Source organism: Pinus tabuliformis, chromosome 3_1 (assembly GCF_031772625.1).
Source record: "Pinus tabuliformis cultivar Carrire ecotype Pingquan chromosome 3_1, CPIR1, whole genome shotgun sequence".
NCBI classification, from domain to species: Eukaryota; Viridiplantae; Streptophyta; class Pinopsida; order Pinales; family Pinaceae; genus Pinus; species Pinus tabuliformis.
Genome location: NC_142301.1, coordinates 148,447,180 through 148,462,842, shown reverse-complemented (window position 1 = coordinate 148,462,842; position 15,663 = coordinate 148,447,180). Strand labels below are relative to the sequence as shown.

The 15,663-nt window shown below is 34.0% G+C and overlaps 1 protein-coding gene across 1 annotated transcript; it reads left to right on the top strand.

The window, feature by feature from the left end:
- The first annotated feature begins 1,067 nt into the window (after positions 1-1,067).
- Positions 1,068-2,703, top strand: LOC149186229 (calcium-transporting ATPase, endoplasmic reticulum-type-like). The gene is made up of 4 exons (XM_089409263.1): positions 1,068-1,146; positions 1,285-1,782; positions 2,024-2,173; positions 2,369-2,703. The coding sequence occupies exons 1-4, from the start codon at positions 1,068-1,070 to the stop codon at positions 2,701-2,703; spliced, it is 1,062 nt and encodes a 353-aa protein (XP_089265389.1).
- Positions 2,704-15,663: the final 12,960 nt, after the last annotated feature.

The following is a 15,663-nucleotide window of genomic DNA, read 5'->3' as shown; positions in this document are numbered from 1 at the left end:
TGCATCCATTGATCATGATTTTTCTATGGGAGGTGCATCATGATGATAGGAATGCGCTCAGCAAGTTTTAGATCAATCCGGTTTGCCGTTTGGGAGCAATGGCGAAAACAAGTTCCGGTCCTGTGAAAATTCAACGCAGCAGCTTGAAGGTGCAGATCTGAGTGTGGAAATGAACTCCTGCAGTATGCATCCGGCCAGAGGACACCTGCACAAGGAAAAAAATCAAAAATCATCAGCCAAGCCCTCATACAACCAAAGAAACCAGTGCATGCAGCAATGACTAGCCTCAGCACCTCACAGCAGCCATTTGACTTCAGGTACGTGACTAAAACTCGTTCTTCTATTGCACAAATCTAATTTAAAAACTGCATGAATGAATGGAATGGTGGAATTGAGCCAAGAATATAGCAGGACTAAGCCGATAATTCCTTGTCCAATTTTCTATCAATTAGCCAAGAATCATGCAACGTATGTGTTAGACAACTCACGTGAAAAAAAAAAAAAAAAAAAAAAACAGACAGGGGTAGAGGCTTTAACTCCAGTGCAACTGATTAACAAGAAGAGGACATGCAGCTCATTATAGCACTGTCGTCTGCATGTGGCCATGTACACCTGGCCACCTCACTCCTTCACCACAAATCACGCAGCAATTAACGAACGCTCAGCTGAAACTCACAGACTGCTGTTAACTTGCACTTGCAACATTTTCAACTGAAGTATGCATCCTCTGATTCCACAAAATGATTAACCCATCGTCCTCCATTGAGCTTTGTGGCCTGGTTCACAATTCTCCAGCGTATCGGGCTCACTTAGAGGTGCAGGGGCACTCTACAGGCGTTTCTACAGGAAGTCGTCTACAGGAAACACAGAAAACAACTCTGCAGAAGGAAAACCCGAGATTCTTGTCAAAATTCAAGCTTGAAATGAGAAAAGTAGTTAAAGCTCGTGTCCAAGGTTACCAGGGTTCTTGAAAGTATTGATTTTGGATTTTTTCAAACGCATTATAGATCTGTTAATGGTGGAGCAATCTGTTTGAATTCAGAATCTGATCATCTATTTCATAGTCCATGGAGGACAAGATATTCCCTGCTTGGTCTAAAACTGTTGAAGAATGCTTAGAAGAATATGATGTGAGCTTAGAGAATGGTTTAAATTATCATGAAGTGGAAAAACGCCGTTAAATATATGGATGGAATGAGCTCCAGAAGAAAAATGGTACACCTTTGTGGAAGCTGGCAGTGGAGCAATTTGATGATACAGTTGTTAAAATACTTTTGCTCGCAGCTGGCATTTCATTTCTTCTCGCCTACTTTCGTGATAATGTGTCTTCTGAGGAGGGCATAACAGCCTATGTAGAGCCCCTGGTCATTCTCTTGATTCTCATCTTCAATGCCATTGTTGGAGTATGGCAGGAGAATAATTCTGAGAAGGCTTTGGAAGCTCTCAAAGAAATGCAATCTGATCATGCAAAGGTCTTGAGAGATGGACATTGTGTTGTAGATCTTCCCTCCAGAGAACTTGTTCCAGGAGATATAGTGGAACTGAAGGTGGGAGACAAGGTTCCCGCAGACATGAGAATTGTGTCCCTCAAGACATCCACCTTTAGGATGGAGCAGAGCTCCCTGACCAGAGAGAGCATGCCTGTGGTCAAAAGAACATATCCAGCCACCTTGTGTGACTGTGAGTTGCAGTCAAAGGAATGCATGGTGTTTGTAGGAACTACAGTTACCAATGGCTGCTGCACAGGCATTGTTGTGAGCACTGGCATGTTTACAGAAATAGGTAAAATTTAGGCACAAATTCAGGAAGCTTCAATGGAATGTCATGATACCCCTTTGAAAAGAAAGTTAGATGAATTTGGTGAAAGACTGACAACAGTGATTGGTGCCATTTGTATTCTTGTCTGGATCATGAACTACAAATATTTTCTTTCATGGGAAGTCATAGATGGGTGGCCAAAAAAATATTAGGTTTTCCTTTGAGAAATGTACGTACTACTTTAAGATTGTTGTTGCTCTGGCAGTTGCTGCTATACCAGAGGGATTGACTGTTGTGATTACTACATGTTTGGCTCTTGGCACTTGTAAGAGGGCACAAAAGAATGCTATTGTGCATAAGTTACGGAGCGTGGAGACTTTGGGTTGCACCATAGTGATTTGCTCTGATAAGACAGGTACTCTTACAACCAATCAGATGTCTTTTAGTGAGTTTATAGCCATAGGGCACAGTGCTAGTTCACTTAGAGAGTTTACTATTGAAGGAACAACATATAATCCTGAGGATGGAAAAATATTGGATTGGCCTGCACATAATATGGGGGAAAATTGAGAAACTCTGGCAGAAGTTGCTGCAGTTTGCAATGATGCAGGGATATCTTGTCAAGGTCACCAGTTCCGTGCTACTGGTATTCCCACTGAGGCAACCTTGAAGGTATTGGTTGAAAAAATGGGAGTTCCAGACCCAATGGCAGGTGATACAAGTTCCATTCTCAATAGTGGCACAGTGAAATTGGGCAATTGTAATTGGTGGATACAAAGATCAAAGAGGCGGGCTTTATTGGAGTTTGATTGTGATCGAAAATCCATGGGTGTTATTGTCATGGAACCATTGGGACAAAATCGTCTGCTAGTGAAGGGCGCCATGGAAAATTTGTTTGAAAGGAGTGCTTTTCAAAAACTTGCAGATGGATCAGTTGTTGAATGAGATGATGCATCAAGGGAATTACTCTTGAGGAAGTTTCATCAGATGAGTTCAAAGGCTTTGCGTTGTTTGGGATTGGCATACAAGGAAGTTTAGGGAGAGGGCAGCAGAAGGAGAAATTGGTCGAGATTTTAGCTAGAGAGGCAGCACCTGTGCTAGCCACCCTAAGCACATCCATCCCCTCCATGAACACTCATTTTTTCAAGGTTCAGACACAATCTGGTCATGGTTCAACCTTCTACAGGAAGCTACAAGACTTTGTACAGGAAGTTCTGTATTTTTACCAAAAACATCCTGTAAAAGCCTTTGGGTAGGTCAGAATCAATTATGGAGAGGGATTTCAAGCTTGAAGTTTGTTGAGGAGGCATGCAACCACTCTTTTCTTCCATCCTCCACTGGTTTCATCTCCTTTCACCACCATTGCCACCATCATATTGAATATACTTGCACAATCATACCAAAGTTGAGAATTCTCTAGGAAAAGAAGCACAGGCAGTGGGAAGAAGCAAAGAGAAAAGCATGGTTTCATGACTAAGAAGAGGGCATCACTTCAGAAGCTTGGCATGACAGGGAGGCCACCAGGGCCATCAAAGATGAGGAGATATATTGGTTGCTCAGAGGATGAGCAACACTTTCAGTAGGGGGTGATGATGAGCCCCAAAAATGGATAATTATTTGGGCTCATTCAACCTCCTAATTCGAATTAATCCACCATTCTCATTAGTTTATTGCATGTTTTTTATTATATTTATGCTAATAGAGTGAATTGGGTTAGTCATTATGCCAACAAGTCTAATGTGTGCTTTGTGTAGCCTTTTTGGTCAATTTGGAGACAAAATCAATGGTTGAAATGAGCACTTGGCAGCCAAATTCGTGGAGAGTATTTTTAGGAAGGTGTTCCCTTCATTTATGGGCCCTTACCTCGAATTCTCCACCATTAGCTCGGAGTTCAAGGGCCACCAAATCAATCAGCACAAGGGCAGCCAAGCAAGTCAAGTAGGACTGCTGTTAACTACAAGTCTTGGGCAGCCGAGTCCCTAAAGTTTAGGAGGACTGTTGGGGTCCTCAATTTGTATAAATAAGAAGGCTTAGGGCCTCATTTGGGGGTTAGCTGGTAGTTAGTCATTTCATAGTCTTGTTGTAGTCATTTTGTAGTTCGATTTTTAGGCAATAGATTAGTTTTGTTGTCAGCTCATTTTCAAGTTCTCCTTGTGGATAGTTTTGATGTAACTCTTCATTTCTTGATCAATAAAGATGAATCCAGCTTTTCACCAGCTCTAAATCTCTCTTAGGAGGCTGTAGCTCTTGGGGTTGGGCCCATCTCAAGCGCCCAGTACATCCTTTGTTTACTTTCATGTTTCTTTGCTGCATTCTTAGAGTAAAATCTACTATTTAGATTTAAAACTTGTTGCGTTATTTAGGTTGCTTTTGATGATTAAAGTAGATTCTCATGTTTAGATTGATTTGGATAGATTAATAACATAAAGGATCCTTGGAAAAAGGGGCTCAAGCACCTCTGATCTTACCTCTCCCTCAGTGGGATCGTGAGTTGGGACAAAGGTGACCTTGTTGCCCACAAAAACGTTGTTTTGCTTCACCATGCAAGTATTAGTGTTGGATTCTTAGTTGTCAAACTGGATATCAATTTTGACTGCATGCTTAGGGTTATGATTGCTTAGTTGCATAGTTAGTTCATCTGATTTTGTGCAAATAAACTTCTGTTCCATTTCTTTTGCTATTATCTAGGTCAGATTAGGTCAAGGTAATTAGGTTCTTGATTTTCCAAGTCTTCATTTGTTACATTCGAAAAATAACTTGCAGAGCACCTGTTATCCTTCTCTATCTACCCATAATCCATAAGATAATCTGCTCCAACCCTTAGTCCATGATTCGTACCCTTCATTTGCCATACTTTCCCCACCTTGCCCTAATTCCTACATTCTTGTGCATCATCGCTTCCTCCATCCTTGAACAAATCCAATCGCTCCTTAGCCTCATCCACCAAGTCCTAGACCTCTTCACACCCCTATTTCACCTCCATACTCATTCCTCCATCTTTTTCCCTCCATCCAAGCTCCAAAATCCCATTTCGAAACATCCTGTAGAAGAATTACAAAACATCCTATAGAAATCCTGAACATCCTGTAGAACCCCTGCAGACTTCCTGTAGAAGCTCATAAACACGGTTTCTTGGCAGCCAAACTTTGTGAGACTCTCTGGAAGGGTGTTAGGGACCCCTTAGACCCTCTCTGAACCTTCCTAACCTTTCCCAAGCATTTCTCCTCCTTGATCCACCTCTGCACAGTAAAAAATAGTTAGAAGCACATGCATGATAATTCCAACAACTTAAACAAAAATACAAAAATATGTTTTCTTCAGATAGAGGTAGTCTAGACACATGTATTTTACCTTCATAGAAGTAATGGCATCTCTTTTAGTAGTTTGCATGCTCTCCTTTGCGTCAGTAGGACTAGCTGGTAGAATTAGGGTTTGCTAGGGTTTGTGTTTCCTTTTGGCTTCCAGTTTCTTTTTTCAATTATATTAGCTTCCTTCGAGTTAGCTTTCATCCATCAATTAAAAAGCTTCTTCTAAGAGCTCATAGAAGTTGGCTTAAGCTCCTAGTGGACTTGTGCCAGCTGACCAAGTGACAACTGCGGCAAGAGCTAGTACTTGTGCATACAGCACCGTCGCTTCCAAGTTTGTTACGAACTACCGGGTTGATAAAATTAAAGAAGGGAATTCTAGGAGTTGTAGCATTATTGCTACAATACTGGAGCCCACCACATATGTTGTTCATGTTGATTGCCACAACACCAAAAATGTTCATCTCGTATGCCTTGTTAGGGCCAAGAATGTCTATACAATCAAGATGGTATTTTTCAAACATAACCCTAACCCCTATGGCTATGCTGTTCATGTCGTATGCCTTTTCAGAGTCAGGAATGTCTAAGACTCTAAACAATCAAGGCAGTATTTTTAATTGGAAACAAGTTAAGAGTTTAGCTCAAACAGAACTCTATGCTTGTGCTTATCAGGGATCGTTATAGAGGGACTCAGCTCCACCTGGGAGAGTTCCAAGTTAAAAACTCAGCTCAAACCTAACTCTATGCTTGTGCTTATCATGGAGATATAAACAAAACATCTAAAGAAAAGTAATTGCACAATGATCCAGTCCAAGAAAACAAGGTTTTCCACAAACCAATTAAGCCTTTCAACCTTTTCGGCTTATTTGATTATATCAAAAATTTGTGCAGGGTTTCAACCAATTAGCATTTCATTGAGTATTTATTTATAAATCAATGATTTTGGGATCAAATCCCACAAAACAATTCTATACCTGCTCTTCAAATTCCTTTAAGCTTTTGAAAGTAAAACCAATGAATTATCAATATAATTTTACCATAATAAAAAACAATTAGAAAGCCTTTAGCCAACTCAAATTGCTCATTCGTTAGGCTTGAAACAACATCTCTTCTAGAAAAATTCAACAATTCCAATTTAATAATCCTATCGACCTCTCTTTATACCTTTTGGGACAATTGCTAGTTTAATCATTTCATAATATTTTTTAATAATTGTTTAACTTTAAATTTATAAACAATTCAATATATATTTTCATGGAAACACACACACACACACACATATATATAAAAGTACATCTTGTGGAAGTTCACTAAGCTATCAAAGCTATCGCAATTTACACCAATAAGCTATCAAATCTATCACTATCATTATCACTATCTCCTTGAGGCCTTGAGGCCTTGTGGGATGTATGGATGAAATTGTTGTTTATACTCGTGTCACTAATTTATATTCAACACTCTTTATTTCTCTATTTCCATTTACATATATGTTTCTCTCTCTCACTCACCTTTTCCCTTAAAATAGTCAATAGCTTATGTATGTCAAATATATTTACACCAGTAAGCTATCAAAGCTATCACTATCACTATCTACTTTAGGCCTTGTTGGAAGCCCTTGTGGGAAGCCCCTTAACAAAATATTAACAAAATAAGCTAATAAGCTCTATCACTATCTGCTTTAGGCCTTGTGGGAAGTATGGATGAAATTGCTGTTTATATTCTTGTCACTAATTTATATTCAACACTCTTTATTTCTCTATTTCCATTGGGGAAGTATGGATGAAATTGTTGTTTATACTCTTGTCACTAATTTGTATTCAACACTCCTTATTTTTCTATTTCCATTGGGGAAGTATGGATGAAATTGTTGTTTATACTCTTGTGACTAATTTATATTCAATGCTCTTTATATATATATATATATATATATATATATATATATATATATATATATATGTTTTGTGTGTGTGTTTCTCTCCCTCACTCACTTTTTCCCTCATCCTCTTTACCTCCCTTATGGATGTAAGAATTGACCTTGAAATAGTGAATAATTTATGTATGTAACATATATCATGTCGTAGGTGTGTGAGTGACATTATAAAAAAAAATTGTAATGAATCTTAATACAAATAAAATAAAAAAATTCCGTTTTTTATATTTGTTTTAAGAAAAAGTGAGATGAAAGATTTATATACATGTTCACATATAATAATGTATCAGAAATAAAACTTTGTAACTCCCTTATGGATGCAAGCATTCACCTTAAACTAGTGAATAATTTATGTATGTCAAATATATTATATCACAAGTGTGGGAATAACATTATAATTTTTTTTCCTCATGAATCTTAATACAAATAAAATAAAATAAATTATGTTTTTATACTTGTTTTAAGAAAAAATGAGGTAAAAGATTTATATACATGTTCACATATAATAATGTATCAAAAATAAAACTTAAAATAGTTTAAATGCTAAAATTCTGTTTTTATATTTGTTTTAAGAAAAAGTGAGATGAAAGCTTTATATACATGTTCACGTATAATAAAAAAATTATGTTTTTATATTTGTTTTAAGAAAAAATGAAATAAAAGCTTTATATACATGTTCACATATAATAACGTATCAAAAATAAAACTTAAAATAGTTTAAACCTTAAAATTATGTTTTTATATTTGTTTTAAGAAAAAGTGATATGAAAGCTTTATATACATGTTCACATATAATAATGTATCAAAAATAAAACTTAAAATACTTTAAATGCTATAAAAAAAATAAAATCAAATTGTATTAACAAAAAGTGATATGAAAGCTTTATATACATGTTCACATATAATAATGTATCAAAAATAAAACTTAAAATACTTTAAATGCTATAAAAAAATAAAATCAAATTGTTTTAAGAAAAAGTGATATGAAAGCTTTATATACATGTTCATATATAATAATGTATTAAAAATAAAACTTAAAATACTTTAAATGTTATAAAAAAATAGAATCAAATTGATCTCTCAGTTGTTTTTCCTTAGCATGGAACTTCATTTTAGATGAAGTGATTTCATCCTTAAGATCATTAATCTTAGCCTTAGAAAGCACCTTATCAACCATGTTAGTCTACAAAAATAGAGCCATGTTAACATTACCATAAAATGTAAACAAAATTGAGATTTAGAAACTAATGCAAAAAAAATATTGAGATCAATTATTTAGAAACAATAATACAGGGTTTCTAGTTAGATGATTTTAGCTATTTTTCTATTTTGTATTTTTAAGAAATCTCAACTTTGACAAATGAATTTGAAGTGATTTTAGTGGAACTTAGAATAATTGAACTCTAGTAATATTGAGATCAATTATTTAGAAACAATAATATAGGGTTTCTAGTTAGATGATTTTAGCTATTTTTCCATTTTGTATTTTTAAGAAATCTCAACTTTGACAAATGAATTTGAAGTAATTTTAGTGGAACTTAGAATAATTGAATTCTAGTTCTTCTCATTTAATATTAAATCCATATTTACAATAAATTTATTAATAATTAACAATACACTTGATTATTTGTTTTTCTGTTTTTGAATATGTCATTTATATTATAAGAGACTAAAATTACTTTATTTAAGCTCTAGAATTGGTGTGACAAATTTTTTTTTCTTGCAAGGGGTTACTTTGAAATTTTAATTTATGGCGTCATTTTTTGTATATGAACTTTTTTTTAAAAAAGACCATTTTAAACTTTTGTATATCATTTTTTCCATTTTCTTTTCAGGTGTTGCAATTGAAACTCTGTAGCCTACGATGTATGTATAATGGATTAAAACGTAATTTAAAATTGAAAAAGGAGAGTTGATGAACATGTAAATAATCCAATACAAGCCCTCATTAATATCGGAGGCTAACTTAGTGATTAGTTCCAAAAAAGAGATGACCTCTGTTTCAAAATTATAAAGCTAAGTCGAATTATTTATATGTATTCCAATGTAGTTCTCTCTCTCTGGATAACCTTAAACACCAAATAAAAAGTTGTTTAAATATAATTTTTTAAAACGATAACCTATAAAATTTGGTATTATAGAATTTCTCCACAATTACTATAAAAAAAACCCAAATCATAAATTCAAAAAAATATATTCTAAATATTATTTCTATAAATAAACAATATAATTTAATATTAAATAATATAATTTAATTAAGATATTATAAGGAAGTTATTAACCTTACTCTAAAAGATCAAAATTCTCTGTCTGTTTTAACTAACTCAAACAAAAAAAATTAATATAGTCAAGATTAGAACGAACTTTCATGAGCTCCATAGTGAAACGGGTGGTTGGGCAGTTCCTAAAACACCATGGATGGAAAATATTTGCCATCTCTGTGAAAATATGAACATCTAGGATGAAAATCACTTCCTCTTAGAATGCCCCAGTACAACCACATTAGATCTCAGTTTCATAACCTTTGTTGCAATACTAACTTTCCTAGCCAAGTTTGGTCTCAGTGGAAGTTAACCACCATCATCATCATCAATAATATATTTCTCTAAACAAATTTAATGTAATATTAAATATTTATTAATACTTTTTATTTAATAAAATTTATATTATTTTTTTCTTGTAAATATGGTATGATATCTTCATCATGGTATTATGTAATTAGTGAATTGAACCAATGGCTACACATTAAGGAGTGTTTTAACAAAACATTGATAATTATCTATCCAAAAGTTCATAAACAAATTTATATTAAAATTTAATATTTAAGATTTACTAATATTTTTTATTGGATTATAATATTTTTTTAATATAAATTGTATTAGAGATTAAAAATATTATTATAAATTATAATATAAAATAAAAATATATAATTTTTAGATTGCAAATTAATTTTATTATAAGAAATTTCTATGATTTTTTCAAGTATAAAACAATAATATTTTAAATTAATATATAGAATTTCACAAAATTTTCGTATTTCTAAACTAATAAAAATTTAAGTTTGAAAACAAGTACAAAAACCCTAATCATGGCGGTGGGGGAGGGCCTCTCATTTGTAGGTAGATAACTTCTAGGTTAGGGGAGTTTTCCAGTAAAATGGTTGTATGTATCTCTTAATCCCGTGGATCTGGATATTTCTGTTCATTTGTGTGATTGTGGTCATTCTCCTTATCGGGTTTATTGGATAGTGGGTAGATGGGACTATTCTTGATCTTCGGTACAGTGGGTCGTTTTGTTAGTTCTACGACCTATCCGTCTACTTTTGTTCACGGAGTTGGAGGACTTAGTGGATTATGAACATGAGTGCTCTCCATGTGACCGTATATTCGTTGATTTTCTGGGAAAATAAAAATCTGGGATATTCGTTGATTTTCTGGGTTGGAGTCCGGGTTCCTTGAGGCCGGTCTGGGGTCCAAGACTCTCCAGAATCTTCAGAATTAGATGTCATCGTGTGGGGGAAACAAGTGGGTTTCAAATACGTTCAAATGAGTTGGTTTCAACAACAACGCCTCCTTTGGATTCCATGATCATGGATTACAGGCATCAAGATCCTCCAGAGCACTCCATTCTAGGGAACACAATCAAGATGCAAACAAATTGTCCAAATCAGCTTTAGATCTTGAAATCTTGATTAGGGTTTTTGCTATTTTACAGAGGTTGCTGGGGTTTTAGCTTTTCATATTTTTGTAAGTTATATTTGGAGCCTCATGGATAGCATAGATTCATTTAAGTACGAATCTAACACGAGTCTATAGGGATCAAATTTTTTCATTTACAAACTTCTTTAGAGTGGAAAATAGGATATGCTATTTTTCATTGTTTAATAAATTGTACTTTTGAATGTTAAATAGAGTAGATATAAAACTAAATAAATGTTTTAACCATAAAACTTATTTTTTTCATGATATATACATTTTTTTTAATGATATATAATATATGCTTAATTTATATTAAAATATTTTACATCACATGTACATCGATACTTTTTATCATTAATAATATTAATTTTTATTAAAATATTTTATTGATAACCCACATTGAATATTTTTTTATATACAACATTAAAATGTTCTATTTTAACAATTTGGTTTTCTATATATAGATATATACGAAGTTGATATCTAAATATATTAGTTAAAATAGATCTTCTAATAGTTTATTTAAATATATTGTTGAAATATTTTTGAAAATAATAAGTTTTAATTCTTTTTTTTAAACATAATTTTTATACTTTTGTTTTTATTTTAAAGGAGACAAACTTACACATCCCCTCATACTAGGCTGTAGAATGAGCCTCTAGTCTCAACGAGAGCTTTTGGATTTTTAAGCCGAAATCTAGCTAAAAATATTTGTGGCTGAATTTTCATTTTTGTGGTTTATATTGGATTTTTGATTACATATATGAATTCAACATGTCAAAAAACTCCTTAAACAGTAGAACTATGGAGAGTTCATAGTTCAAACTTGTGATTCCAACAAATTCCTGCTGGTTTATGAACAATTTTGATAAGAAAAAAGCGAGAAAACCCTCCAAAAAAATCTAACAAATAACTTAAAACTTATTAACAAAAGTAACTACTTTATATTTATAATATTTTTACCCCTGTTTATCATCAAAATTTAAATTTCACGCTATCACTGTAAGCTTTATGATATTTCTATATCTTTTTGGTTTAACATTACCATTTGATAATTTTAACAAATCACTTGATAACAAATATCTTAAAGTATACACCACTGCACTGTACTTCATAATTAATTACCTTCATGTTCTTAAATCCTGGTCTTCAAACCTCCAAAAAGGTGTTACTCTTAAAAAACAGAAGAGCAGTCATGGTGGACAGATTGCACAGAAATAATTAGTATATTACACAATTCAAATCATACGAATACATAAGATATTTATGGTGTTTGTTAGATCCAACCAACTCCAAATATAAATAGGGAGGTTGAGATATTCTCTCAACATCTACCTACAAATCTGCAGCTAATTCTAAGTTATACATAGACAAATTATCTTCCAACACTCCCCCTTAATTCTTACATGCACAATTACAACACATATTATAACAATAAAAATAATTTGTGTCTCACTGGTCTTGATGAACAACTCTACCCACTATGTAGTCATCTGGACTCAACTCTTTCCTTCTCCACATCTTCAATCTTACCTTATGACTCATTTAAAGTACACCTGCTTCTGTAATGAACTTTGCAAGATCAACAATATTGGCGACTGAGCTAGTCGGGGCTTTAGCCAGAAGAGTTGTCAATTGATGAACCATCCTATTGACCAATCACCATCTGTGGGATATTTCGCTTTCGGATATCCATCAGTGGCTAGGAAAATGGTTTGAATACTGAATATGTTCAACCGCTGATATAACAACTTGACCTTCTTCACACACATGGGTCCCATACTATAACACCATAACAATATAAACATAATCAAACTAGTAATGTGTTCAAGGGTTTCCTAGTGCCAAGAACCACTAATATTATTTATGAAACACTGTTCAATAATTGGTTATGCACTTTTTACAAACACTATTAAAAGAACAAAAGCAAACAAACAAAAACCAATAATCATGAAACTATTGCAAAAAACAAGTCTCCTCACTCTTTCCTCTTTAATTGTTGTCTTGGATTGTCCTGTGATTTGTTAGAGTAGCTAATTCTAACAAAACCACTCCATTGAGTTAGCTATGATCAATGTGTGTGATTTCAAAACATTTATCAATACCATTATTAATTTGTTCTTTCATTGAAGCTTTAAAATTTACAATTTTAACAAATTGCACTTCTCAAACTCCAATTCTGTCAGATTTGGTAAACCTCTGGTTGTGTGAGCAAGATGCTATCCATATCTCTTCCCACTCCCTCGCTTCTACAACATTTGTTTCCTTGTCCATGAGATCAAGCTTTGTCAACACTCCAAATGTCCTATCACCTGTAGGATCAACTTCTCGGGCAAGTTTTATAGCATCAGATGTTGCAATATCTTGGTTTGCAGGAGAAAGTGCCAATATAAGACAATTGGGCTTATCAACATAGTTGCGAACCATATTTTCAATATCACCAACCATACTTTCTGGCTATCCCTGTACGACAACCTTTCTCAAACCAGGCAGATCAACAACATTCGGAGAATATATGCTAAGATTGTCGTCCTAGAGAAGGAAAAGACGATCTACAAGTGGAATTGATGACTGAAACCAGATTTTCGTGGCCGTTAAGACGAGTGCTCAAGATGTTCGGAGTGCCCACATGTCCTCGTGTACCTCGAAAATGAGGAGATGAATATCCAGACTAATCGACTCCAGGGAAAGAAATTTTACCATATCTCGTACACAGACAGTGACTAGTGTTTTGACTTTGCGTTCATCATTCAGCGATGGCGTCGAATATTGACTAGCGCGTCCCTGTCACTGCGAGGCTGCAAGTAGCAGAGCGATTTGGAGAACCGACGAATTGTTCTTTACGAGTTTACTGGACTCTCCACAACACCGCACACGTATATACATTGGCCGCAGAGATCTCACACACAACAAACTTAATAATAAATCACACGAAAATTAAAACTCACAAAAAAAACACACTCACACATTGTCAAATAGTAGAATTTATCTCTTCTATTTTTCTGGGCTCTCCCTTAATGGAGTCAAACCCATATGGACTCGGATACTATATTAAAAAACAAAAAACAAAAGAGTAGTTATGGTGGACAGATTACATACAAATAATTAATATACATGAATACATTACATATTACATATTTATGATGCTGGTGAGATTCAACCAATTCCAAATATAAATAAGAAAATTAAAATATTTTCTCAATATCCACTTCCAAATTTACAATTAATTCTAAATTATACACGACTTACATGAAAAAAAAGCTAAAAATGCATAGAAATATAAGCCAATCTAATCTCACTCTCGCTCATACTGGAATTGAATTTTCCAGTACTGGAATTGAATTTGAATTTGTACCAAGTCAATAGACTCAACAACCAACTTTTGGGGCAGGTGAGACTCTAGAGTATTACTTCAAACTAAACTAAATAGGGTATTCTTTCAAACTAGCTCGGCATCACTACCTTGACATGGTCCGCGCTCAAGACTTGACATTTTACACACATCTCGGAAATCAATCTTTGTCATCAATTTCTCGATGAATTTGTCTTCGCTTGCAACTTGGAAGATCATTCCAATGATTGTTGGACAACAGAGCGTTCATCCGGCCGCGACCGCTGCCTTCAACGCAAAATAATGATAACTTTTGTAATGTGGGCTTTGACAGCACATTGAATTTTCTAATCTGGTTTCAGTTTCTAAATTAAAAAGATTGCATTACCGTTTTGTTTACATATGCTTTAACATTATTTAAAATTGGAATTTTTTAATGAAGGAGGAAGCAGAGTTTAAATCAGATAGTGTCAATAGATTCAGTGCCATACAAAATGTCCAAGACACTTAAAATTTTAAAATTTAACAATTATAACTTGGATTTTGTAAATCCTTGCCAGATTTTCTCTAAATATAACTAGAATTTTCATAAATTTCTAAACAACTTCTCCACTTCACTACACGTTTAAAATTCCCTTACGTTTCTCTTCGCATGGGAAAATCCTTTTATGCAATGTGGGTGCTTTATTCTTATAACATAATGATTGTGTTTTACGTTTAACATAACAACATTGATGTTGGTTTTGCAATAAGATTGTTGTTTGGAGTGAAGGTGATTTTAAAATCAAATTACTTTATATAATATATATATATATAAATTTTTTGTGTATAATTTTTTTATAAAAATATTTTTAATATGGTTTATGAGATTATATACATTGAATATTTAATTATAGAATAGGTAAAAGAATATATAAAATTTTAATTATGGAAAATATTTTTTTACTTTTTTTTTTTCCACTGGAAAAATCGTAATTTTATTCATTATGAGTAAAATTACATGTTGTAGATGCTGTATAGCATATGCTGTAACAAAACTTGTCCTGCTAATCAGGAGCTAATAATCAATCAAATAGACAATCTAGACTTTCCTACCCTTCTTTTTTTCCACTTTCCGCCAACCTTCATTGTTAGGCGGAGCTGTTACAATAATCATTTGTGTTTCATTTGTGGCAGCCATGATGTCCTTTTCAGAATCTGTGCTTGTTGGCGAGTATGCTCGTTTGCTGCCTCCAATTTCCTGCCTGGTGTTCTCATATTGCTGCTGTGGGTTACCTGCATTTGTGTCTATTGCTCCTTCGATCAGATATTCATTATTCTGTAGGTGGTGTGGATAGCTTTCTTTGCTGATTTCTGGGTTATTCCTTCCGTCTTCATCTTCTTGTAGATTGCTGGTGGTTCCTGCATTCCTTTCCTCTTCTATATCCTCTTCTACATCCTCTGCCCATGTGGCTGAAAATTGCCATCCTTTCGGCTTTGGTGGTTGTCTCCTTTTCCTATCTTTTTTGTTTTGTGGGCATGCACTCTGAAGATGACCTGTTTGTCGACATATGCGGCAGCGAAAGGCGGTGTTTTCATAATCCAGTGGTTGTGCCCATTGTTTTCCATTATGTATTAGGAGAATGTGCTCTGGTAGGCCTT

Bases quoted from the DNA above. Each gene is read 5' to 3' on its own strand.
- LOC149186229 (XM_089409263.1), top strand. From the start codon at position 1,068: ATGGAGGACAAGATATTCCCTGCTTGGTCTAAAACTGTTGAAGAATGC. The intron at 1,783-2,023 runs GTAAAATTTAGG...TTGCTCTGGCAG, and splicing joins TGGCATGTTTACAGAAATAG to TTGCTGCTATACCAGAGGGA. The intron at 2,174-2,368 runs GTACTCTTACAA...GCAATGATGCAG, and splicing joins GATTTGCTCTGATAAGACAG to GGATATCTTGTCAAGGTCAC.